This window comes from Apteryx rowi, unplaced genomic scaffold (genome assembly GCF_003343035.1).
Source record: "Apteryx rowi isolate R43461 unplaced genomic scaffold, aptRow1 scaffold_142, whole genome shotgun sequence".
In the NCBI taxonomy this organism is placed as follows: Eukaryota; Metazoa; Chordata; class Aves; order Apterygiformes; family Apterygidae; genus Apteryx; species Apteryx rowi.
The window spans coordinates 1,011,786-1,036,930 of record NW_020447664.1 but is presented as its reverse complement, the minus strand read 5'-3'; the positions used below and the strand labels follow the sequence as shown (position 1 = coordinate 1,036,930).

Here is a 25,145-nt window from a genome sequence, read left to right as displayed (position 1 = left end):
CATGAAGCCTTGAAATAAGCTCGTTAAGACTAAAAACCATAAGTTAGCAGGCATTTGCACCAAAAAGCATAATGCAAATTCTTGAAAATACATGAGAAAGAAAAATCAGATTTTGTTTCAGGCACTGATGCAGGGCTATTCTGCTCTGGTTAATAGCAAGTTTTATTACTGAGTTATTTTTCTAAACACCTTCAACAGTGCTCTTGGAACAAAGTTGCAAACATCACTTGTTACCATCTAATTAATACGCCAGCATTTCCTCACTAGGTGTTATAAAGGAGTATCATCCCACAGTTAAATAAGAAGAGAGAGGATAATGGAGAAATTAAACTATTGATTTGAACAAAAATTATAGCTTTCAAAGATGTGCAGTATCTTTGAAAACTTAAGACACAGAATGATGATATCAAGCATAAGAGGGCAGTTATTAAGCACAATTAATTTACTGATTAGATAATCTGCCCATAGATAACCAAGAGTTACCTACCCTACATGTTTAGCTTTTCCCTTACTAATTATCACCTATAGCGGGAATTTTTCCATTTTGAAATTTATCATAAACTAGATCTGGCAATATAAATGAATTTTTAGAGACATGAATTTTATTTTGGAATACATGCTAAAATGATCCAATCTGACCAAACCTCATTTAAATGCCAGGTTTGACTACTTTATTTGGGCAGGGATCACATAAACTATACCAAGGAAAGACGTTAAATTAAAACTCAATCCTAAAACATGTATCAACAACCAAAATAAAAAGATAGAGTTGAGTTGCCTTATACAAAAAAAGTAAACAACAACAAAAATATAACTATTCCAAAAATGCAAAAAAATCACAAAAGTTGTCTTAAACGAAGAAAAAAATGTAAATATATTTCCTGTCTTTGGTTCCTACCTGCATTAGTCTTTCAGGAAGTATTATAAGACACAATTTAGTGAAGGACTATTTGGTATGAGGGTCAGTGACATTTTAGATAGGCAAGTCCAAAATTTAATTTCTAAATATAACCATCAGCTGCTTCCCAATGCTGTGTATATCTACAACTGCCTAATTTTCAGTAGTGCTAAGCTTTGTAGCACTTAAATTTTGACAGGATTCACCAGCCAGCGTTCCCCTGCCCTCCACTCGCTGCCAGGACCCAGTCTGAGCGAGATCTCAACCATGATCCCTACATCAGGTTACTTACAGGACAGAGGTGGTGCTATACTCAAGGCACCAGGCTACTCAGTGAGCGCAGTGCTGCAGGTGGATCAAAATGAATTCTTTTGGATGCTCTACCTGCTACTCGCCAGAAGTCCTAACCAGAGAGCTGAAGTATGTCTTTCCACTGCATTCTTTCTATCTCCTTTGCTAAGGCTCATCTCAATTCATGCAGTATTTAAAATTGTGCTGTGACAGCAAAAGACAAGCTTATTCAGTGATTACATTAATATTAATTTACTTAAGCATTAACTAGAAGAAGTCTTGAACTTTTAAGTGGAGGCAGAAGGACTGGCTCAAGAGAAGAGAGGGAGGATAGAAACACGGTGGATGCTATCCAGCATTGCTTGCTGTTATTAATGGCTCATCCACTCATTTTTGTTTGGCAGCTCATCATTTTACTGGATTCTACAACCTCTGCACAATTTATAACGTGAGACAGGAAACATTTATCAGCTACCTAAAAAAATACATTAAAATATAATGTGAACTTGGATTCAATATAGCTTAACAATAAAGTGCATGTGGGAAAAGTAGTAGGGTWAGGTTACCCTAAACTGGCAGAAGAAAGTAATTTAAAGATGTTGAAGGCTCCTGAACAACCTACTACTGAGGTCCTGTTAGGACCTGGTAGTTTCATCAGAATTAGAAGATTCAAATACACATTTGCAATACCAGAGGTATGGGGAGCAGGATCAAATGTATCATTTAAGTGATATTGATAAATGTCCAAATCACTTCCTTCACAAGGGTACACAATCCAAATCAGAACATCAAAAGTTTACCAAATTAGAGATTACAGAACATTTGGCAAAATCAATTTATACCACAAAACAGAGAAGATCAAGTTCACTTAAGATTACTTAACTGCAGTTTTCGTGGATGAAAAAAAAACGCAGTCCACTTAAACATTTTCACTATTTACAAAGTATTTAATTAATAAAAGCTTAAAGTGTTATGTGATATCATAAACTGAGAACAACTGAAAAGGTTTATTTTACTGTTTGGAAAAAAAAAAAAGAAAGCAATACAACACAAAAAAATTGTCATACCGTAATCTTCCATCCTGTGCAGCTGCACCCCCAGCTATAATTTTTGTAATGAAAATACTTGAATCATCCCCAATATGTGGGTTGTCTGTTCCACCTGCAATGCTAAAGCCAAGTCCTGAATTTCCCTGAGGTAAGAGGAAGAAAATAAAACTTTTCTTTTTATGAAGGGAAAAGAATAGATTTTTCCAATAAAGCTAATGCATCTACTTGATTCAATACCAAATTTATATGATCTTTAACCGATAAAAACATTATTTAAAGACATCTGACATTGTACAACTGCATACGACATATAACCATATTTAATACATAAATGTAATCATATGAAATACATACTTGCTTCCACAGAAGCAAGCAGGAGGTCAGAGTCACACTGTGGCACTCTAAAAGCTACAGTTGCCACCACCGCCACTTTCTCATTGAACTGAACCTGACAAACCAGACAAGACTTCCCTCTCCAGTGAGAGTTTGAGATTATTCCCATGAATATTTATTCCTCACTAGTGACCAAATATTCCCCCCCCCCAAAAAACACCCAAGCAACTTATGTCACATATGTAGTGTGCCCTCAAAGATGCAGAGAGTCAGACTGAGACCTTCCGCTCAAAGGTTGCCCACCCCCTATGATCAACTGCGAGGCCTCTTCCCCTCTCAGCACAAGCAGAACTGTACTGGCGTCCCAGTGCAACCGTGATTTCTTTCTTTTGGTTACAGTGCCGTTCAAGAAAAGAGAACTGTAGTAGACCTTTACATTGTAAACCTAACGAAGCAATGCATATGACAGTGTCGCTTCTAATCTCAACTAGTGGCCTGAATCTCTACACAAAATAAAACTTATTTGTATAATTAAAAGCCCTGTTACAGATTGCAATATGAAATTTAATCACAATTTGCATTATCCTTTTGATTTCTAGACAATAAGGCTGAACGCAGTATGTCTCTCCGCTGGTGAGCCTTCCATCATCTTACTATTAATGGCCAAGGTTATTAATAAAAGCTTCTACCCCTGCTCCAGCAACAATAACTATCAAAAGGTTTGTTTTTAATTAAATGTTTAAAGGACCTATACGCCTCTAAAAAAGACAACAGAAAAACTCCAGGATTTTTGGCAACTTAAATTTGTCTAAATTGTCAAGAAAGCACACAGAGACTGAACAAACTGCAGTTCAGTTACCAACACAACATTAAACAATTGAATATTATATTGCAATTAAGAAGTGAGGACAAAAATATCTTTCCCTTCCATATACATTCAACATTGTGTGTGATTTTTTTTTTAAATTTAGGTTAAATAATTTATCTACAAAAAAAAGTAAGAAGTGTATTGTATTGCCTTTTAACAGTATGCTATCAAAAGAGATTAATTTTTTATATTTAAATATCATGAGCCCCATTTCAAAATAGAGTATAGGAAGATGTTTAGTATATTACCCTTTCGAGAGTGATTTCTTCATACTCATAATCTGCATCTGTGCCATTGACCTAAAATGAAAGAAAAAATGAGACTTATGGAGAATTTTAGCCTTGACACAGGACACCGTTTGTTATGGTGGCAACTCGCTCCCAGCAAATCACAGCAGATTCACACTGCTCAGAGAGCTTCGAAAGGGCAGGTGATTTTCCCATTCTCCCCTACCTGAATTATCAGTCATTCCTCAGATACTAGCTTAAGCACAAGTGTTCCAGAGAACAGACTGTTTGACACAGATATTCTAGAGCAGAGGTAACAAAGTTAAAATTGAGGGAACAGGAAGTGAGAAGGGGACAGAAAGGTTTTATATACAAACAGAACAGTATTTTCAAAGTAATGTTCCTCACTGACCAGAGAAAATCAGAGACAGGTGCTTTAAAATAAGCCTTTTTGTATGAACCCGCAACAAAAAAGGACAACAAAAAACCCCCCACACTCACACCACACTGAGGACTGAAAAATGTGTTTAATCTTACAGCAAAATCCAATACTTTTGCTGCCTACCTATTCCAGCTAAACAGACTCAAGAAAGCATGTACCCCACATACCATTTTTCACTAGAAATGAATAAGGCTTCTCTAAAGCAGCATTTAGCAAATGTTTTTATTACTATTTATGATGTTAAGTATCTGTTAAAGATCTACAAATTAGAACAAGAATAAAACTGAAGAAGAGTTTATAAGATTATTTTGTAAATAGCCTCAGTCTTCTTGTTGGAAACTATATCCGTATTCACTGCTGCCTACAGAACTAGGATGCAATCAAATAACAGGACTGAAAAATATCTAAATTAAGTGAACATAAGGAAATGCTGGGGCTCTTTACCATCTTTACCATAAATATAACATTAAGATTTTGGTTAATTACTAAGATTTTGGGGATTTCAGAATCTTTTCTTCTACATATACCTAAGACAGCATATATAACATGCAGCTACAGGTTATTCCCTATTTCAAACATTTTAGGATGAAATATTTAACAAGCTAAGAGATATAATTTATACCACTGTTTTATAAAGCATCTTGTCTGTTCTAAAATCTTCTAAATCTCATAATCTTTTGTAGTCTTAACATACTATTGAAGTTTTTGTAAGTATGTAAAAGAATATATGCGTAGAAGCTTTTTCAAACATGTACAGTTTTCTAGCAGAGAATAAAAAAGGGTCCTCCAAATTCACCCCCAGCAAAATTTAAGATCATATCTACATCATTCCTGGCATGTTTATCTAACATATTTAAAACCTTCCATTGCTGAAAATACCACAGCTTTCATAGGCAATTTATTATTGGGCTGGTTTATCCCTCATGACCAAAGTTTTTCTTAATCTCTAATTATATCTCCCCATACTGCAATTTAAGCCATGTCCATTCCAGACATAACACATTATTATCTTCCTCATTGCCCAGTACCTCAAATACAGTACATCCTTAATAGTTTGTTCAATGGAAAAAAGATACTGTGCTTTTAACACATGATATTGCTCCATTAAAAAAAAAAAAAAGGTCTTGACCTTATGAATACATGAAACTATCTTTTACTACACCAACACCAGAGAAGCCACTGTGATCAAGAATAGTTTTTACACTAACTTAGTCCTTGAGCTATTACATACAAAAACATGTGCTAACTGACCCAGTCATCTCATATTACAGCACCTGCGCAGTGGCTCATGATCACTGACCAGTATGTGGCTTCCCGCCCCCCATAACTGTAATAAGGACAATTAATCATTTCTGTATTCATTGCCATCAGGTGAAACAAAAAGGGAAAAGAGCCAACCCTGACACAGCTAGGCAGTCTCTTCTCTATTTCCACATACAAAACTCTGTAATCCAGTTTTAAAATACAACCTAGACAAACAGAAGCAAAAGTAGTTCTTCATTATTTTCATCTTTTGCTTTAGCTCAGTTTTATAGACACCCCCCCTTTCTTTTTTAATTTACCTTTGAATTGATTCTATTCAACGAACAGCATGAACACAAGCAGGAGCATGGATACATCAAATGATAAAAATCACAGTCGTATAAAACATTTTGCAAGTTTTGTGGTGCTCTCAGGTCTACTGAGCCAAGCTTCACTTGCAGGGCACTCTCCTGGATGAAAGGAGGTTCCTGTACAACTGCTGTAATTATGTCACCACAAAAATCCAGCAATTTTCTTTGAATATAAAGACCTATTTACAGCTCAGCAAAATTTGGTTAGAATTCTTCACTTGTATTGACATGGAAATGCTGTCTACAAAGTTCAAGTTAATTTTGATGGGATGGTTAGCCTTTTGGTGTGCTACCAACTTGAGTTGTGYATGTATTTCCTTGGGCATTATGAAGGATAAAAAATAAATAAAAAATAATTTTAAAAAGCTTATTTGTGTTTTTTTTCAACCCAGTACGAGCTTGAGTAACAGTACTTGCTCAGCAGCTTTATGATCCAGATAATGAGAACCGTGTTCTGACCACTTGTCCATTGCTGACTTTGTATACAGATTCACATTTTGGTTTTTTGTTTTTTTTTTTAATAGAAAAAAAGTTTAGTAGTTAAGATTTTGATGATTCATGATATGGTTACCTCGCAGGTATGGTTTTATACTGTGCATCACCTAACAATACCATTACCTACGTGACTGTGAACCTGCAAAGGTATTGCTTTACTCAACCTCCTATGATTACACAGTAGGTTAGATTACAGATGGGTACGGGTTTGTTTGTTTTACATTCACTGCAAACCGATAACTTAGGTATCCTATGATTTTGAGTGCCAATTTGTTCTGTTAGTTCTAGCTTCTCTTCCAGCTTCTATTATCTACTGTCCCCCTAGGGCCCCTATCAGATGGAGCCATCTGAAACGTGAACGCCTATTTTTTTCATCCCATTTCCTCTCAATTTAATTTGTGTGCAGAGGGAGACACCTCACATTTAGTATTTTTTTTCTAAGCCTTATCTGCATCGCATCAATAGAGCAAAGGGCCCCACACACTGCAGATACCGCTGGGATCTTTTTAGTCAGAGGCAACATTGTTCATAGACTTGGGTCTAATTTGTGAGTCAGTTATGTCACTGTATTAGTCTTTTTATTCTTCTATTTAATCTGTTAATTCATGCCTCTGTCTGTCTTGAGCTACTGGAGCTTCTTTCTAGCCATTTTGATAAGCAGCAATGCTTTGGATAAGGACAAGATTTATTCTTCTCCTTTACTCGCTAATACCAGTACCTAAAGTAAATACAATATAAAGGAACTAGTACAGATATCAACACTGTGTTTAGGAAAGCAACAGGAAAGTGAGATACAAGTATCTATGGGAGAAAGGTACAGACAGAAGTTTCAGACTTAAAACCAATGTCAAACCTGCATACATTCCAAAGCCTGTTTCTGCCAACGGTAGTCCTATCAAAAAACATATACTGCCAAACACTAATTTTAGCCTCCTCCTAACTACACTTATTAGCTTGATGTTTCAAACACAACCAACACATTTTTGATGAACATTCAGAGCACTAAAATTTTAAGTACAGCCCCTGCATTAAGTGTTTTATGAAAACTGCAACTGAAATGGCATATTAAATATTAAGACATCTGACTGTACAGTTAAAGAGATTGTTGTCTAAGGTTAATTCTGTATCCAAACGGCTGCATTTTGCACTGCCACGCACAGTGATACTCACAGAGCCTTCCCCTTGGAATCTACAAAAATTTTTTCATGAAACAGCTATTTAAGGATTTTAGATAAACATTAGCACATCTGAAGAAACCGTGCATCCTAAGAGAGATAAAATAGGCTTTATTAATCAGTAACAACAGACCTAGACAACTACATATACAAAATATTATCTAAAGTTGTAATTAAAAGCAAACAAACTTACATATGTTGGAGTCTCCAAAGAATCTGTATTCACCAGTACTGGAGGGGGATTTGCCTTTAAAAGAAGAACAAATATTATAAAATATAAGAGAAGGCAATACTAATGAAAATTGCACACCATTTGATTTGCTTAGTTTCTCAAAGTGCTGTTAAAACGTAGCCTCAACTAGAGAATCTGAAAAATTGACCTCTTCTGAAACACTTGTTTCTAGCCTCTTGACCTGAGCCAGGTGCTTTCAACACACAAAAACACCCTTCCAAAACTATGAGCCCATGTATTTTACATACAAACTCTATCATTTAACATTCTGGTTTTTGAGAGAAAGGAATCACGCTCTCATTTGACACAACATCAGTTATCCTAGTATTTGTGATATGACATTCAGAAGTTGCTTCACCAGCCAGTATTTTAAAACCAAGTTTTGGTGGCTTGGGTTCTCCCTCCTTTTCCTACCAAGAATTCCCCCCCCCCGCCTCCCCCACCAAACTGGGGAATGCAGACTTACAGAAACACAACCTTATGGAAATAAAAGATCTACAGAACTGACTTAGGAAAGCAAGTCCACCTCAGCAGACATTCAGCCAATGTACAGCAGCATGTGTTTCCATCAGAAATTTTTGATGGATTCAAAAGTTAGAAGAAGTTGGAAATTACTATTATAGAAATGGGAAATGGTGTAGCATTCGTGTTAGCTAGGAACTGGAAAAAAAAAAAAGCAAACGTTCTTGTTCTCCTATGCCGTTGAGAATGTTACTATGAAAAAAAGAGTTTTTCACTGAAAGAAAATCCTTTCAGATAAATAGATTTCCTGTTTTTACATTGATTATCTGCCTTTAAAACTGGTTGCAGGTAGGGTTTTTTTTTGTTTGTTTGTTTGTTTTTTAATAGATTAGGAAGTGGCGGGGTAGAATAAAACTTTTTGGTCCTCATCCTAACTGCAGGCACAAAATGAGACGCCAGAGATGTTGGAATTCATTCTCGAATATGTTATAACTAGGTGCTCTTTTCAACTGACAAAGAAAGAAGCTTCCAAGAACTACAGACAATGATTTTGTGAATGCCTAGCATCTAGACTGCTCTAAAAAATAAAGTAAAATATGTACAGATATATTCCTGATCCCAAATGCTGCTGATATATCAAGTTCAATATGAGATATACAAGCCTGGTGGCACATCACTGAAAGTAATCTCCTTACTTCTTTAATTAGGCAGATATTCTTACAGATAAGAAAAGTGACATTCTCTATTTTATATATATATATATATATATATAAAATACATACACACACACACATATATACACACATTTATATACATACATACACATATACAAAATAAATTTAGGGAGAGTATAACATGCCGTAATAAAAGATATTATTAAACACATTCAAAGATAAACTTAAGGCTTACAAAACCAAGAAGGTTTCACTGACSTAGTCATGTAGGTCATGTATAGACACTGCAGTCTCACTACCATGATAACATACTACTGAAAATTTCATGGTTTTAAAAAGCCCCCAATTTATAAAACAAGAAAACAAGACCAAAGTTATTTCTGAAAGTTTAGCCAGATGTTCTTTACATGTCATTTAACTTTTGGAATTCATTTTAATATTAGGATTCTGGAACAGCAAAGTTATTCAACACAAGCAGTGTCAGTGAAGGCTAGTTGCCTATGAATCTGTTCCTTGAGGCTGACAGCCTATGTGCTTTTTCCTGTCTAAAAAAAAGATGAGGAAAACAAGCTAAAAAACAAGCTGCCATCAGTAGCTGAGATTTCTATGTGAACAGTGTGTTGCAGACATGAACTAGCCAACAGATGCTAAATATCTTCCACWACTTCAGTGATGGTTTCTAGCAGTTCTTCTGCATTCATTTGTATTTTACGTCAAGAAGTAACAATTCTGCGTCACTTCGAAGCAGCAAGGAGAGGTTTGTGCCATATGTTGCATGTGCTGGCCTGGCCGCTGCAAAGACACAGGGCAACGTGCAACTCAAGTATCCGCTGTGTTTGAAGGCAGAACTGGTGCTGCCATCTGTTGTGCAGGAGTTCTCCAAAGTACCTAAGCGCCTCCAGCTGCCAAGGCTCCTTCAAGCAGCTAAAGGCCACCGGACAGGTTTGCTTACGAGCAGATAAGGGCTTGCCTACGGGGAAAAACGGCTAACAGAACAGGGAGGTTTATCTGCTGCACAAAAACGCGTCTGCCAAATCCAGAGTTCACAGCTTTCTACGGCACTTTGTAATTGCTTATAACCAGGTGTGAYGCAGAATTGTACAGGTAATTCCTGCAGGCACTTATATGGCCTCAGGAGACCGAGGCACCGGTCACCCAGCTGCTGCTGTTCTGCTTGTAACCCAGCCCCATCAACGGATACGGGCACTGCCCCAGCCCTGCCGGCTAAGAGTCAAGGAGAATATATATATATATATATATATATACACACACACACACACACACACACAGCATTAATTATTAAATAATTTGTTTAACAAAATTTTAAGTATAGTCTACTGGCAAGTCCCTGGAAGGAAACGTTACTGGAGCCCAAGTTAGCTTTATCCATCAAGTGGGGAGCAGCAGTGTGCTGGTCTGCCCCAGCCTGGTTGCAGCAAACCCCGCTGGGGACAGGATCCCTCTCAAGGGAGGGAACAGCTCTGAGACTAAGCTCATTTTTGGCCTGCCTGCTGCTAGAGTATGGGAGACAACTTCATGTAAACACATATCCGCTGGAAACTGGACCATGCAACAGCAAAACAGTAAAAACTTTCAATCATTACCAGCCTGAATAAAATTTAAATTCATAATACAGTTAAAGATGACCACCTGTTGCAAGTCAAGCCATGTAGCTTGAAAGCAAACTTTAAGAAAAAAATAGYGACTTCTAGACTACAAAAAATATCCTTGTGTTATCATTCTTGAGTTTCATTGCAATTTAAAGTTAACAAGCAATTTAAAGTTACCAAACAATCTGAGTTGCACRCTTTTTTTCCTTTTTAAGAAGGAGTGCATCTACTGTTTGAGATTTTTTGCACTGAAAATCATCATAAAAGTCATAATAAAAGCAGAAAAAAATCACATCTTCAATATGTAAAAAACAACTCCTACCTATTCTAAATTATCCCATAGCTGGCCATGCTGTGATCACATCTTCAAGGCTATATGCATGATATTAATGTTAGCTCATGTTTACTGCTTTTATTTGTCTCTTGAAAGCTTTTTTTGGTATTGACATTAAGTGCTTTAAAATATGATGATCCAGAAGGAAGGCTCTATAGGGCAGAAACATATTGGGAATAGAGATGGAGGGGAAAAACCTCTGTATTCTAAATGCCCCCCAAGCACACTAATACCAACAAATGGCCAGAGAGAAAAATAATAAATAATAATAGTAATAAGCAGTTACATCCTTCCAGCCTTCATCCTAAAAGCATTATGTGAGAACATAAAATAACCTATTCTCTTTTCTTTCCATTGCTTTGGTGTTTTTTCTTTAGCTACTTCACAACTGATTAACATGCTTATATATGAAAATATAAATATTTTAAATGGAATAAAACCTGCTATAAAAAAGATGGGATAGGCCCCATAAAAATACAATAATGTTTCATTTTCTCTCTGCTCCTTTTTCTTCTTAAGAGATACAGGAAACTAAAAAATAGCAATGATAACAGAAAAAGTGTCATGTTACAAGCGTATGCCAGGATTCAGATCCTGTGTTTTCAGTAGCACTCTGCAGTAAAATACTATACAGTTTTGGCAGTAACTAGAGGATATAACGTAAATGCTATGTAAAAGAGCTAATGATGGAGTTTGAAGGAGTTACCAATGATCAAAACAAGAACGGATCCAAAGCTAACTTCTCTTTTGCAGAAATACCTGCATTTTGAAGGATGGAAGGAAAAGAAACATTTTAGTTCAATACTTCCCCTTCCCAATTTATTTGTTTTACATTTCCACTTAAGAATGGCATTGCTTTGATAAAGGCAACATTTAAAAGGGGGGGGAAAAAAGTAAAGAAAATTAAATAATCTCCCAATATGAAGTGTTATTTTTTAGAYGACTGATTCATTTTAAAATGAGTAAGAAAATAATAAAAAATAGAGAAAGATTTTAACTGCAGTTTGACTTCAAATTTAAACATTTTTTTTTAATTTTAGCCAATGACCTGAAAAATCATTATTGATGCAATGCAAATTTTAATCATGATAAATTTGCATGGATGAGCAGAAAGGAGATTTGACAAAACAAGATGTGAGCTGATTATTATTCTTTTCTTTACCCCCCCCAAAAGGAAGTCAGTCTTGGGCACTTGCAGATCTCCCCACGACTAATACTTCACCTCACCTGCCACTCAACACAGTGGTACCACGTGCGATAAAACAAGAAGCGGAACAACCGGCCCTCACCGACAGCCCTTGCGCCTCGGCGGCCAGGCGTGGAGCTTGTTTGCTCTCAGCAGCATCCCCGGGCTCCGCCGGCTGCCAAGGAGCAGAGCCAAGGGCAGGCACCGGCCTCCAGGCAACGGCAGCCCTGGGGGGCTGCGGCTCTCTCCTCTCCTGTGCTTCAGTGCGTGGGGACACCCGCCACGCCTGACTTTGAACGCGGTATGCTAACGGCTGAGGCTCTGGGGGCATTTCACTGAAATAAGGAGAAGTCTGCAAAACGTCCCGGTTTCTGATCCCTTACTGGGCGCAGTACTTTCTCTAGCAAAGCGCTGTTCCTATCAAAGGTCTGCATCATAAATATCCATTCTTTGCAGTATTTTAATCTATGTACGCACATACATGTGTATGTATAATTTGCATATTCCATAAACACTCACAAAATGAAATTGTAAATAATTTCCTGGCTGGAATAATGAAGAAATTTTAACTAATTTCAAAGCCAGACTAATACCTGTTTCTAAGACCAGATACTGAATAAAGTAGATGGCTTACACTCACAAACACACCCTTTTCAGAAAAAAAAGCCCTACTTTTTTTTTTTCCTGAAATTCAGTATCTCGTTAGTAGAATGTTGCTACTTATGTGGCCTTTAATAATTTGTATTATCCCTTTCACTGTGGTTTTCCTATGTTCCAGGCACATTTGGGTAGCTCGTTCCCTCTCAGACAGGAAAATTCACACTCGTGAATTACGAACGTTTGCTTGTTTTACTTAGAATCCAAATTCATTCCTTCGAGGATATTTTAGAAAGGCTTTTCAAGTTTGCTCTGCAAATACAAAGACTTTGTAAGCAATAACTTACAGATGATTCTCAAATGTGTTTTACAAGTGCGACACATGGATTTCAAGTATATTGACCATCTTACAGTAATATTTTTCCTCTGCCTTACTGATTTTGTCAGAAGTACAGTAGTGGTTTTTTTAAAAGCAGCTTTTGTAAACGCCTATCTGATTCAGAATGAACAGTAAGGCAGGAAACAAAGTGGAAACAAGGTAACCTCGGGGGGAAACTGAGGCTTTGGAATACAGATTTTAGAAATATTAATCCTTAAATCTTTCAAGCATTTGTTTCCTTAAAAGCTATTTAGAAAAAGGAAAAGGCAATCCCACAGAAACACTGATGAAATAGCCATAAGAATCACATATACTCATATTCTGAAAATATTAAAACACATAAGGAACTCTAGCGTATTACTAATTTAGCTATTTCAGTCTCAGACCTGTGTGTGACTATACCAAAAAATTAATTTAAACAACAACAATGAATTAAATTCAATAAATAAATAAAAAGTTGAACAAATTTAACAAACAAACAAAAAGAATAAAAACCTGTGGTATGGTGGATGGGATGACAGTGGTCTCAGCAGGGACTGGAGGGACAGGGATCACAGGGACAATGGGAGAAGAGGAAGAAACAGCTTCTGTGGGCTAAAAATTACCAATAAAATGTCAACAAAATAACAAAAAGTCAAAACAAAAAGCATTCAAATTTAACAGCTTTTAATTTTTTAATACTCAATAGCATATTGATTTGAAGACTAYAGACACAACTGCAGACAGACATCCTTAACCACATTGTGTATGATGGTGCACCCAACAACACGCTAATGTCAAAGACTCCAGGAAAGTCTTCACATCATTTTTTCATACCAACTTACCTTGCAGTACAGAACAGTAAGACTTTGGGGTGCAACAGAAAACCTTTCCATGTCAGTGGACCGGCTCAGACTTTATGGGGGCTGCTTTCAAAGCAGAAGCCCTTCATCATTATACAGTAGCAGCAAAAGGAGGGAAACAGTCATTCAAGCTGATAGTACCAAACAAAACCAGCACTCCTTTTTGATAGAGAAGGAGAACAAAAAATACTGTTTCCCCTAAACTGGGCTAAAATGAAATAAARTCTCTTAGTCAGCTGAGTGGAAGACCCTGACACATTTATTCCACCTTTTCAGAGATCTTCATATAGGTTTACTGTACAAACATATACCACACCACCTTCATTTTAGTAAGAATTTGCATTTGGGAATTTTAGATAAAATAACAAAAAAGCTGATGACATAAGCTACAAGGGAAACAAGATTATAAATAGCATTCTGGGCTGAACATTGACAGCTTGCTGACAACCAGTATCTTAACATCTCAAAATGATTTGAATCAACAACAGAAACTACTGGCACCTATAATCAAAATTATAAGCTGAACTATGGATCAAAGCTCTTGCAACTTAGTTTTTCCAAGACATTCTTGTGATCTTCAAATAAGCTGAAGCTTAACAAGAAACACAAGAAATTTACTAAATCCTGAAGATAAACAAAAAACCCAGAACATGAAAGTATTAAAAATATTTTAAAAGGTTCTGATGTTTTAATAAACAAGGCAAAATACTTCAATAGCACAAACCAAATTAAACAGCAAAAGCAAAGAGTAAAAAAATTTAACACCACCCAAGAGTAGCAGCCCCTACTAGACATATGTATTATATTTATACAGGTGTTTTCAGCTCAAAGTCAATCTATCCAAAGTGAACAGCTGATAAAGTTGCAGTTACTGAAAGATGTAAAAACACATGGAAAGATATATCTGGTAACTTGAAAGATTATTACTAATGACACTTAAACACTTTTATATCTATGGTCAGCAGTACAATTCTTCAGGTATTAAAAAAAATAAATAAAATGTAAATTGGTCTAAAGAACTGATAACAGCCATTTCCCAGGGGCCACAGCACGTGCCTAGTGCAACAGAGCTCCAGTTACAGGGAGAGCAACGATACAAACTTTAGAGGACAGATCGAATTAACCAATTTGAGCAATTAAAGTATAGCCTCACACACGCAGAGAAACAGGCCAGTCTGTTAAATCTGCCTCGTTCCAAAGTGAGCAGCTTCACACATGTGCACAGAATAAAAATCCTATTAAGGAAAATTTCAGCTATATGCATATTACATGTCAAAACGTAACAATACTATGAAAAGTTAGTCACTAGTAGGTTAGAAAACTCCAGTTTTASAGGTGTCACTCCTGGAATAAGTGAAGATTAAAAAACCAAACCCAAAACAAAAAACCAAAAAACCCAACCACATCCTCAGTTCCAACATTTGARGTCATACTGGCTATTGCAATACTTACCAAAGTTGTTCTTAATACCAACCACACACCCTCCTACCATTTCAATTAGCACAATAACTGGCACGGTAGGAGCTGATCTCATTGCGGGCCAGACAATCTGCAGACCCACCTTTGCACCAAATGCCAGCCTTATTTTCCTACTTTTTTCATCRTCTCAGTTCCCAACTTCTTCGCTCTCTCTTGGGGCTTCTCATTCCCCAATGCCTCAAGAACCCTGCCCAAGCAGTTCCAATTTTTATCCTTATTATTATTTTAAAATAAATTTTCATTTTCCAAGTCCTTTTACTCTTTAAGGTTCCAGCCTCATAAGCTGATACTATTACCACTGTATTTGTCATTTCTGCTGTTAGTTTAGTATCCACAGACTCTTAAAAACCCTTTTGCTGCTTGGCCAAGCTCAACATCAGTGTTTATGAGTCTCCTCCATTACCAGGTGAGGAAGAGAGAGGCGACAACGTTGCCAACCCTTTTCACGGGATATGCAAATCAGAATAAGATCAAGCTGTCTTCATCTGAACATGAAAGCTTCATGGAATACAATAAACCGATGTAGGTGCTATGGCTACCACATGGAAGGCAGGAAACCAGAGGAAAGCAAGCCCAGTTTTGCAACAGACTTAGGCTACATTACTTGAATTTTACTGCTCATCTTAAAATTCACACATTACGCAAGTGGAAAAATATCCAAATACTTCCAAGTTTGCAATTAAACAGGAATCATACAGGATTTCTTTAATAACCTATCTTAATGAAAAGCCTCACTTTAACTTTAAAAGCCCTCTTTTGCCTTACACACAATTCCTTTACCCTTGCATTTGATACAGACTGGAGCACYACGTGAAAGTAAACAACTTTTGAAAAAAGAGTTCAAAACAGAACAGCTTCAATGGAGAGCTGCAAAGATGACTAAGGGAGCAAAGATCTCTCATTTGAAGACAAAGAAAATGAGCAAGTGGCTTGGTTCAACTAGCAAAATACAGGTTTAAGAAGAGACTGCATTCTTCTCCCTGAAGACACTGGTGGGAGGGAAGTTTGAGACTGGTAATGGGTTATATACAAATACCATAGCATACAATAGCGCATAGTACACAATACAGGTGAGGCACAATCTCCGTCTGTGCATGCCGCGCATGTCACTCAGTCATACCCTTGCCCACGCTTGCTTTTTTCCCAGAGCTGGGGTAGTGCTTAGCAGATAGCCTCTCACCCCAAGGTGGGAGCACAGACAGTTCACACTTTTTCTTTCCTTCCCTTTCCAAACACAAATACCCCTTACTTGCCTCACAGTGAAGCAGCAGAACAACATTTTTAGATGTGTGAGGTCTGCAAGCTGTAGAAAGTGTGTGGATGGGGAAGTGTGTCATGCTGGAAGGTGGGAGGGAGGAAAGACGACACTGTATAACCCAAGAAAAAAGGGGATGCAAGCAACCTGCAGTATCTACTTTTTCTACAGCCCCATCACCTCCCCTTGGAAAAAGCCCAAGCAAGACCAAATCAGCTAAGGTGAGGTGAGGGAGAAAGGTGATCAGTGGAAGAACTGCTCCTGTTCCCAAACATAGCACCCAAAAACCTACCCGATCACTTGACAGCTAAAGAACAATGGAAGAAATTACAAGATTTCTAACCAAAGCAAGACAACCTGGAACATCTTTCTAAACAGAAGGAGAACGCTAATTATATTTTAGTATGGAGCATGATCAGCCTGACAAGGATTATATGGTACAGCTGTGAGAGCAGCTGAAGAAACTCGAATTGCCTGGGATGTTGCTTTCCAYGCTCTGCTTCCCAGGAACTTCCAGAAAGGAACATGTTTAATGTTTAGGGATTCTCCAAACTAATACACTGAAGTAGTCTTGGGGGAGAGAAAAGGGGGGGGGAGAAGCTTACCCCCAAGATAACTTTAAACAAAGATGCGTCTGACCACAGCATTTAATAATTCTGGTTTAAATGGACACAAACTGATCTAAACTACAAAGAAAGTAATGGGCCTATTAAAATGTTTATTTTGACTATATATGAACTATGTTACACAATCACAATAGATTATCACATATAGGAATGCATGACTTGAACAATAACACAGTCAGCCTAACAAAATGTGCTAACACCTATACTAAAAAGTAATTCTGTTAAAACACCATGGTAAAACTTGGAGAAGAAAAACAAAGCAAACCAAGACCTTCCTCACCTACAGCAGATTACTGTAGAAAACAAAACACTGTAAACAGCACAACAATCCTAACGGGAAAACACAATCAGAAGTATTTCTTTACCAGGCAGCTTTAAATTTCATGTATCACATCTCTGATTTCTGATTATAAAGTAGAGGGGGGGGAAGTAATTGAAACATTAAGTCTGTAGAAATAGTAGGGGTAAAACTACAGAAAGAAAGAGTATGGCATACTTCAGTTTGCATCAAACCCACCTTGTCTCGTTTCCTAAGCAGCATACAATCTTATCAAAATGCATATCTATAAGTACTGAGTACAATACATACCTTTTCCAAAGAACAATTAGAGCACGAGCCATCAGACATCCAGCCACTAGCAGCTTTTACTTTTGCTGTGCTTTTTGTAGGGCTCTTTTTAACACTATCACGTAGGTTTGTAAACTTTCCTCTGTGCTTTGAAGAGGCTGGCAGCGTGGTTGAACTAAAAGCTGTAGCAATGTTCAGTGCCTGCTGCTGCCGCCGCCAGAGAGGCTCCTTTGGCTGCGTAGGAAGATTTTGACGCGTTCCCATTCTGGGGCTCCTTATTAAATCAGTTAGCTTGAACGTTTCCATTTCATGCTCATCTACGACACCACAATATTTGTAGTTGTGACAGTAAGCAGTCATGGAACTAGCAATACAAACAGTCCTTTTTGAAAAAGAAAAACGAGGGGAGGGTRAAACAAATATTGTTTGCCGCAAAAGTTTCAAAAATGTTTTCTGGATTATGGTGATAGGAAGAAACTCTAAAATGCTGTTGCATCTAGTACTGTATTTTGTGTACTCTATTTAAAGAGCACCATTGAACCACCACACAACTGTCAATTTGCTAGGCATAAATGATCAATGCAATGCACAAATTATTGAATAGATGGCAAAAGTCATCTGACTTTACTAAAAAAAACCAACACACACCCACACCCAAAGTATGAAATGTTATGTTATTTTCTTTCTCACATAACCTCCTACTATCYCTAAACATCAACAACCTCAACAACAACCTCACAACTTCTCCAAGTTCTACAACTACTAAATATGCCTATTCTTCTTCCTTGCGTACTTTATTAGGTGGGTTGAAAGCTAATGAATTTAAACTTTATGATGAAAGGCATAAAAATTGTGAAGGGGAAGATACGTTGTACAAGATATCAACATTAAATCAAGGAAAAAATTCTTCAGACCACAAAAAGCTAACGAGTAGGTTTACTTCCTCAGTGATAGTAGTATTAAGAGTTGCATTTCAGTGAAATACAGTAGCATTTTCAGATCACAATTTGAAGGTGGGCAGTGTTTCTATAAATCAAAAACTAATAAAACRTGGTTATTAAAAGAACCTAAGTTTATTCAGTTTTTAAAATATCATGATCTCTATATCACACTTTTACCCTAATTTTCAAAACAAAAAACACCAAAACAACTCTTCTCCCTCCCCCAAAACACACACAGAAAGAGGAATGGGTTTGTTGCGATCATGCTGACAAATATTTAACTTCACCAGCCAATTTTAAATCAACCATCCTAAAAAAAGAAAAGGGTCAAAAGTTAAGTTCCCAGAGTCCGCRTGAAAATTGACAACTAAACAGACACCGATAGTATTAGCCCCACTGAGGGAGGAAGCAGGCTAAAGTCGGTGGTTAATACAGTCGTCTTGCCAGCGGACACACAATGAGCATGTGCCCAGCTCTGGACACGCCACAGCAGGTACCATCTGTCTCTTGCCCTATGGGTCTGTTCTAGGAAGCCGCTGTGAATTGGAAACTCGGGCACTGGCTAGGGTGAGGACGAAGGACATCAGCCTATAGGAAACAAAGCTCGATTAGGTCAGTTGCACACACTGCATTTGGAGAAAACAGAGAAATTTTATCAGTTCAAAGCATTAAAACATGATCGTTYTTCATGCCATTATACACTTTCCTACACTAAATCTGAATATTTAAACAATACGAGTCACCATAATTTTGCAAACAAAATAAAAAACTTGAAATCCAGACCTAAGTACAAACATCTCCAGTTATCTATAGCGTGCATATTAAGAGATAAATCAGAACTGACAGATGCTCCACTAATCACCAAGAGCTGCCATGTCTCATCTTCTACCCAGAATGGATGTAAACAAGAGCTGCATAACATGTCATTAATGCAATATTCAGAAATGCAGAGGCAGAAAGGTTTCTGGCCGGTGACAGGAAGCTGAAGATCTGTTGGTCATATGAACATTCGCAGATGCGAGTATGCATATGGAAAGTACTAAGGATCAGTACTAAGGATCTTTTGTCTTTGCAGTATCAGGGAAATGGATGACTGTGTCCCACTARTACAGATGGGCAGATGAATCCTGGTTGTTCTGTTCTAGACAACCCAAGAATCCCTAAATTTGATTATAGGAGCGCAGAGAGAGTGGAAGAAGATAAGCATGTTGTGAATGTGCATATAGGCAAACAATTCAAAAACTGCCTATCGCAACTTTTTTCTCCTTCAAGAAATATCTACACATGCCTTAATACTGAGCAACCGTGAGACACATTCCCCAGCCTATACAGATTATCCATAAAGAGGCCATATCTTGTTTAGAAGTCTCTATATGAGTATCGTGTTCAGCAATAATGTGCCAAAGGGCTGCTTTTGTAGATCAAAACAAGCATTTTTTTCAGAGACATAATCCAAGATTGCTTGCGATCTAACAAGTTGCATTCATACCATCCACTGTACTTGTGTATCAGAACTCTCAATTTCCTACCCAGTGTGACATTGTCTAGATTTCTAATTCCTGAACTATAGAAAGGAAGAGGTAAAGGGTTTTCCTAGAAGGTTTTCTTCTTGGTGGGGGGGAGAACACCCAAACACATTATGTTCCAGGTGCAAAAGGAATGTCTTATTCCTGAAGGCATTGGGTTTGGAGAAAACATGTAGGCAGACYAGCCTCTTGATTAAAATAAAGATCAACTTTGGAACACATTAAGTGAGGAAATGAGGGCAAGTTCTTTTGGGGTGGGAGTGTTAGACACGATAGTCTTAGAAAACAGTATTTGAAACCAGGTTGCCTGACCTCCTATCATGYTGTCCTCCAAGCGAGAAAGGGGAAAACACAAGGGAAAAGAAGAGGCATGAATTCACATCTCTCCAGCATGCTTTCAGACATGCTGACTTGAGTGGCAAAAGAAAGAAGATGGAGCAGATCACTGGTGACAGCACAGTATTTTTTCCTGGAAGTCCTCATGTCTCTGGTCCCCAAGATGATCTCAAGGTGATTTATCAGTAGGGTATCAATGACTAAAAAAACAAAGCAAACTCAAAAATTTGAAGGCACATGTACTTGCAAGAGCAACAGTCCAGGCATTGAAACACAGCCAATGACAAGGAGGTTCATGAAGAATACTTAACTGACCCAGGACCAAATGATAAGCTAGGGCAATCTCCAGTGAAAAAAAAACTTAGGCAGCATTGAAATTTAGTGCTATATGGGTATGCAAAGTGAATACAGTGTCTTGGTCAAAAAAATCATGGGAGGAAGGGGGGGGGGAGGGAATTCACATCAAAGCCTAGTAGGCTCAGAGAACATACAATAGCAAAACAAGAAGGAAAAGGGGAAAGCAGTGAAGGCAAGAAGGGTGATACTCACAAAGATTTGACATTTGAGAGTCACAGGGGCCATTCTGCCCAATTACATTCACATGTGTGGCATCTAAGGCAAAGCCTGCCTTGCAGTCACACCAGTAGGAAAAAACCCTCTGGCAGAACACTAGGACATAGGCATAATTCAAAGAAAGAAAAAAAAGAGTTRCATAACTAAAGCAGCACAGGTTTGACAAGATCAGCTTTTGACTGCTAAGAGCCTGAACTGGCAAATGTTGTCTATAGACTGTACTAATYAAAAGCATGAACTGCTTCACTCTAATACTAAGTCCCATCTAAGTCATTTTTCATAACCAGAGGGGATTCAGGATCAGGCTGTGCTTTAATGTTATTTGCAAACTGTGAATATATTGCTAACACAAAGCTCAGACATCAATACTTCATTCTTTTCATTGCTACGTAAACAATGCACACAGATCACTTTGACTAGGCAACCTACACTTTTCTTCGAAAGTTTAATGGACACTTGTTTCAGCAACCTCTTAAAATGCTAATAATCTTTTACAASCAATATTTCTTCAAGAATCATTTTCTCTCCACATTCTATAATACTCATCCAATAGCTGGATAACAGCAGAAAGTGGAAAAAAAGCACTATTACCTGACTAGCAACAAGTGTCTATTGCAAAAGTCTTTTTTCAAGACTAGATAAGCCTAAAGAACTAACTTCCCTTATTTCAAAAAGGCAATGCTGGTATCTAGGAGAATCCTCTGAAAATGACTTTATACTCACTTCTCCTGTTGGTGTTGAATAGATACCACACAAATCAACAACTTATATTAATATAACTTGGCTGATAAAAACAAGTTCATCTTCATTACACCTTTCTGAAATTAGAAAGCAGAATATCTGTCAAAGTCAACAAAACCTTACAAGTAGTAGGAAAAAAACATTTTGATTCAATATCCAGTGGCAAAGCTGAAAATAAATTGTGTATTTTCTTTTTAGATATACATAATTTAAGGTCTGGCGTGACACATATCTGAACTAAACCCTCAAACGGCACAGGACATCTCACTAGTTTAGCTGGCTCTTTATTCTTCTCTAAGAGCTTGCATCCATCTTCCTCCAAATCACCAAAGACAACACTCATGTAAACATACCTTCTGGGCTTTGCAGGCTGTTCAGTAGGGTCTAAAGAGAAAAGCATAAGACACAACTGCAGTCCATCCTCATTTATCATCCCTTTTGGCTGTATGCTGCCCAGAGCATCCAAGTCTGAGTATAGTTAGCATTAACATTGCTGCATGGCCTTTACCACATTCCTCCCTGAGTCAGTGCCATTTTGCAACCTGCTCAGCTCTTTAGTACCTCATTGTCAGTGACATTAGTTGTTAAATAATGAATTTATGTCATAAGTATTTTTCCTGAATATATTTTTCCAAGATACAGCAGCAAGGGGACTTGGAAATAAAAGACACAGCATATATCTCCCCATTGCCAAAACAAAGCTTGACAGAAATTAAGTAAAAAATTACAAAGTTTCACAAGAGCAAAAGTGTAGAAACATCTGAACATAAACATTCATTTAAGTTTTGACTTGAAGTTCCCGCATGAGAAACACCAAGAAATAGAATACTGTTACCATGGCTCCTGATGTTCCCCTTCCACTGATTCCTTTCAAGTGAGGAAGATTCTCTCTTTTCAGTGGACCACTATTATGCATTTCCCAAGACTGTAATACTACAATAACTCTCCAATTTTGAGAAGGATGCCATATCTGACTATTTTACATACTGTGGCTAAAACCCAAATGATTTAAAATACACACATTTGTTTAGCTTTCTAACCACTGAAGCTTAGAAATTACTAACTATTCTTGTATCATGAGTATTCCTTTTCTTTTGGTCGGGAGGAAGGAGGAAGAGGGGAGAACCACAATGTTGTTCAAATTCTCCTGTTTAAGTCAGCATACTGCATCCTATTTTTCAAAGATAAATTGCTTTACCACAAGGTCATAAAGAGACTGAGGTAAATTATAAGCTTAATTATGGCCTCGATCTGTGGACAGTTACAATCAAGTCCATCTCCCATTCTGCATTTATGTAAGGGTGAAGCACTTCTGGCTTGGGGTTTTGCTTCTTCCACCCCTTCTTAAGGGACTCTCCCTTCCCTGTTCCTTTCCACTATGAAGAAAAGGCTGATTCCTGAGGTTTCCTAAGGATCAAAGAAAGAAGAAATATCCAGATCTCCACCTGGATGCCATCCAGGTCTCTCCAAGGGCAGTTTGGACAAAAAGGACAGAAATGCAGATGAGCCTAGTGTTTGCTGGAGTATGTCTACATGAAGAGATGCAGGTTATTACATAATGGCTTTACTAAGAGATGCCTGGAATGGACAAGCCACCTTGCATCTGTAACACCAGCTCATGTAAGTACTGTAACAAGGATATGAAAGTTTTATTTGAACCCCAGAGAAGAAAAGGTTCATGCACCCTTGCAGATTAACAGGACTAGCCTGAATGCCTGTCACTATTTTAGAATTCACTTTTTCAGAGTAAATCATAGTTTTTGAGTCGCATGTATGTGATCATTCTATTTTAAAGACACACAGCTGCCATGGTAGATTGGTAGATGTGACTAATCTCCCCCGCCCCCCCAGCCAACAAATTGATTCTCTAACCTAGTTTCCTCCTCAAACCCCACAGCACTTTGCAATGAACTCAAATGAACTCAAAAATCCAAAGTTAAAACAGAAACAAATAAAGAGCTTTGAAAGTGAAAACAGTGACAGTAGAATACTGGGAAAAAATCACAAGACAGTGAAGATGACCTGAACTGATTTACAGACAAATGAGCAATTTACTTACTGTCAATTCTTTATTGTAATCTTCACCTACAAAAGCAACCCAGCAAGGAACAATTTGCACCATAATTACCAAGCAGAAGCAAAGCAGCAAAGGTAGAGACAGAAAAAGACATTTACTTGCTGAGGCCCAGTAAGCAATTTTTAGCGTAGAGATTAAATAAAAATGAAATGTTATATCTACGAGCAAAAGGATGGGAGAAGACAGACTGTCTATTGGTTTGTGGCATGATTTTCTACTCTGTAGCAAAGTAGAACTTTGTGTATTAGATAAACAGGCACCTGCAGAGTAGCAATAGTGAACCTGGAACTACACAGCAATCAGCAGCTCATTTCACCTAGTATCCAGTGGCTGTTTGAGGAGTTAAATCTTTCAGGTGCCAAGAATTTCATGCAAATATGAACAAGAGTCCTGAAGTTTCAGCAACCAATAATCAGTCCTGTCCCTCCCATCCCTCTCAGAATCTAAACATGGACCTTACAGACTTACCTGCATCAGGAACAGTGTTTCGTACAGAGGAGAATACCAGCGTCCTCCTTTCAAGTCCGGTATTCTGAATGATTTACCTCAGCTCTAACTAACTTTTAATTAGTTTTGCCTTGCCAAACCTCTCAAGAACTGTTTAAATGATTCAGTGACATTCCAAATTTGCAATACACAAAGTTTAAACAAAGTTAATGTTGATTTAATAAAGGTAATTCATAATCATGTTTTTTCAAATACTAAATCAATATTTAGTACTGAACAGAATGCAGCAGGTTAATCATCTGTATTCTCCAAGCGACTTAGCACCTAAGCTCAAAACAGAATACAAAGCTACTTATTTAGGTTCGTAAGTCCTATCAAGAATGAATTTAACGCATTTAATTTACAACTTAAAGCAAGGCCTAGTAAGCACTATTTAAATACCAACAGCCTTAAGAATAGTAGGTTTCATTATAACACTAGAGAGTCCACAAAGAAGCTCAAGTAGTGTTTCAGCATCAGAAGGAACTTGGGCAAAGAGAGAAAGTGCTTTAAGACTTTATTACAGAATAAATAATGGCAGCTCTAGGGTGTCAATATTTTCAGCTTTTCAATTCAAGACATAAAAGGTATTCTGTGGTAGGAAAGTGAATTGTGATAGATTGTGTTCGCTCCTGAGAACACTGTTAAATCGAAATACAACCATAGAGACTAGTTACTGTTTATCTGCCTTAACAGAAATGACACTTCTTATAAGGTCAGAAAGCACATAAATCCTCACTCCTTCCCAAATTGCTCAGGCAATAATTAATTCCTCCTAGACAGCATGTTTATTTGCTTCTTTATAAATCATTATAACAGGAAAGTTGACC

General features: G+C 37.4%; 1 protein-coding gene across 7 annotated transcripts in view; it reads right to left on the bottom strand.

Moving 5' to 3' along the window:
• Positions 1-25,145, bottom strand: part of DLG1 (discs large MAGUK scaffold protein 1) — a 151,248-nt gene that overhangs the window by 63,705 nt on the left and 62,398 nt on the right. For 5 of the 7 annotated variants that reach the window (XM_026058033.1, XM_026058034.1, XM_026058032.1 and 2 more), the window contains exons 3-6: positions 13,361-13,459; positions 7,585-7,638; positions 3,688-3,738; positions 2,257-2,381 (exon numbers count right to left, since the gene is read on the bottom strand). In XM_026058033.1, the coding sequence (XP_025913818.1) occupies positions 2,257-2,381; positions 3,688-3,738; positions 7,585-7,638; positions 13,361-13,459 (329 nt within the window). The remainder of the gene's footprint in view (positions 1-2,256; positions 2,382-3,687; positions 3,739-7,584; positions 7,639-13,360; positions 13,460-25,145) is intronic. The other 2 variants (XM_026058038.1, XM_026058037.1) reach the window with 1 other exon arrangement.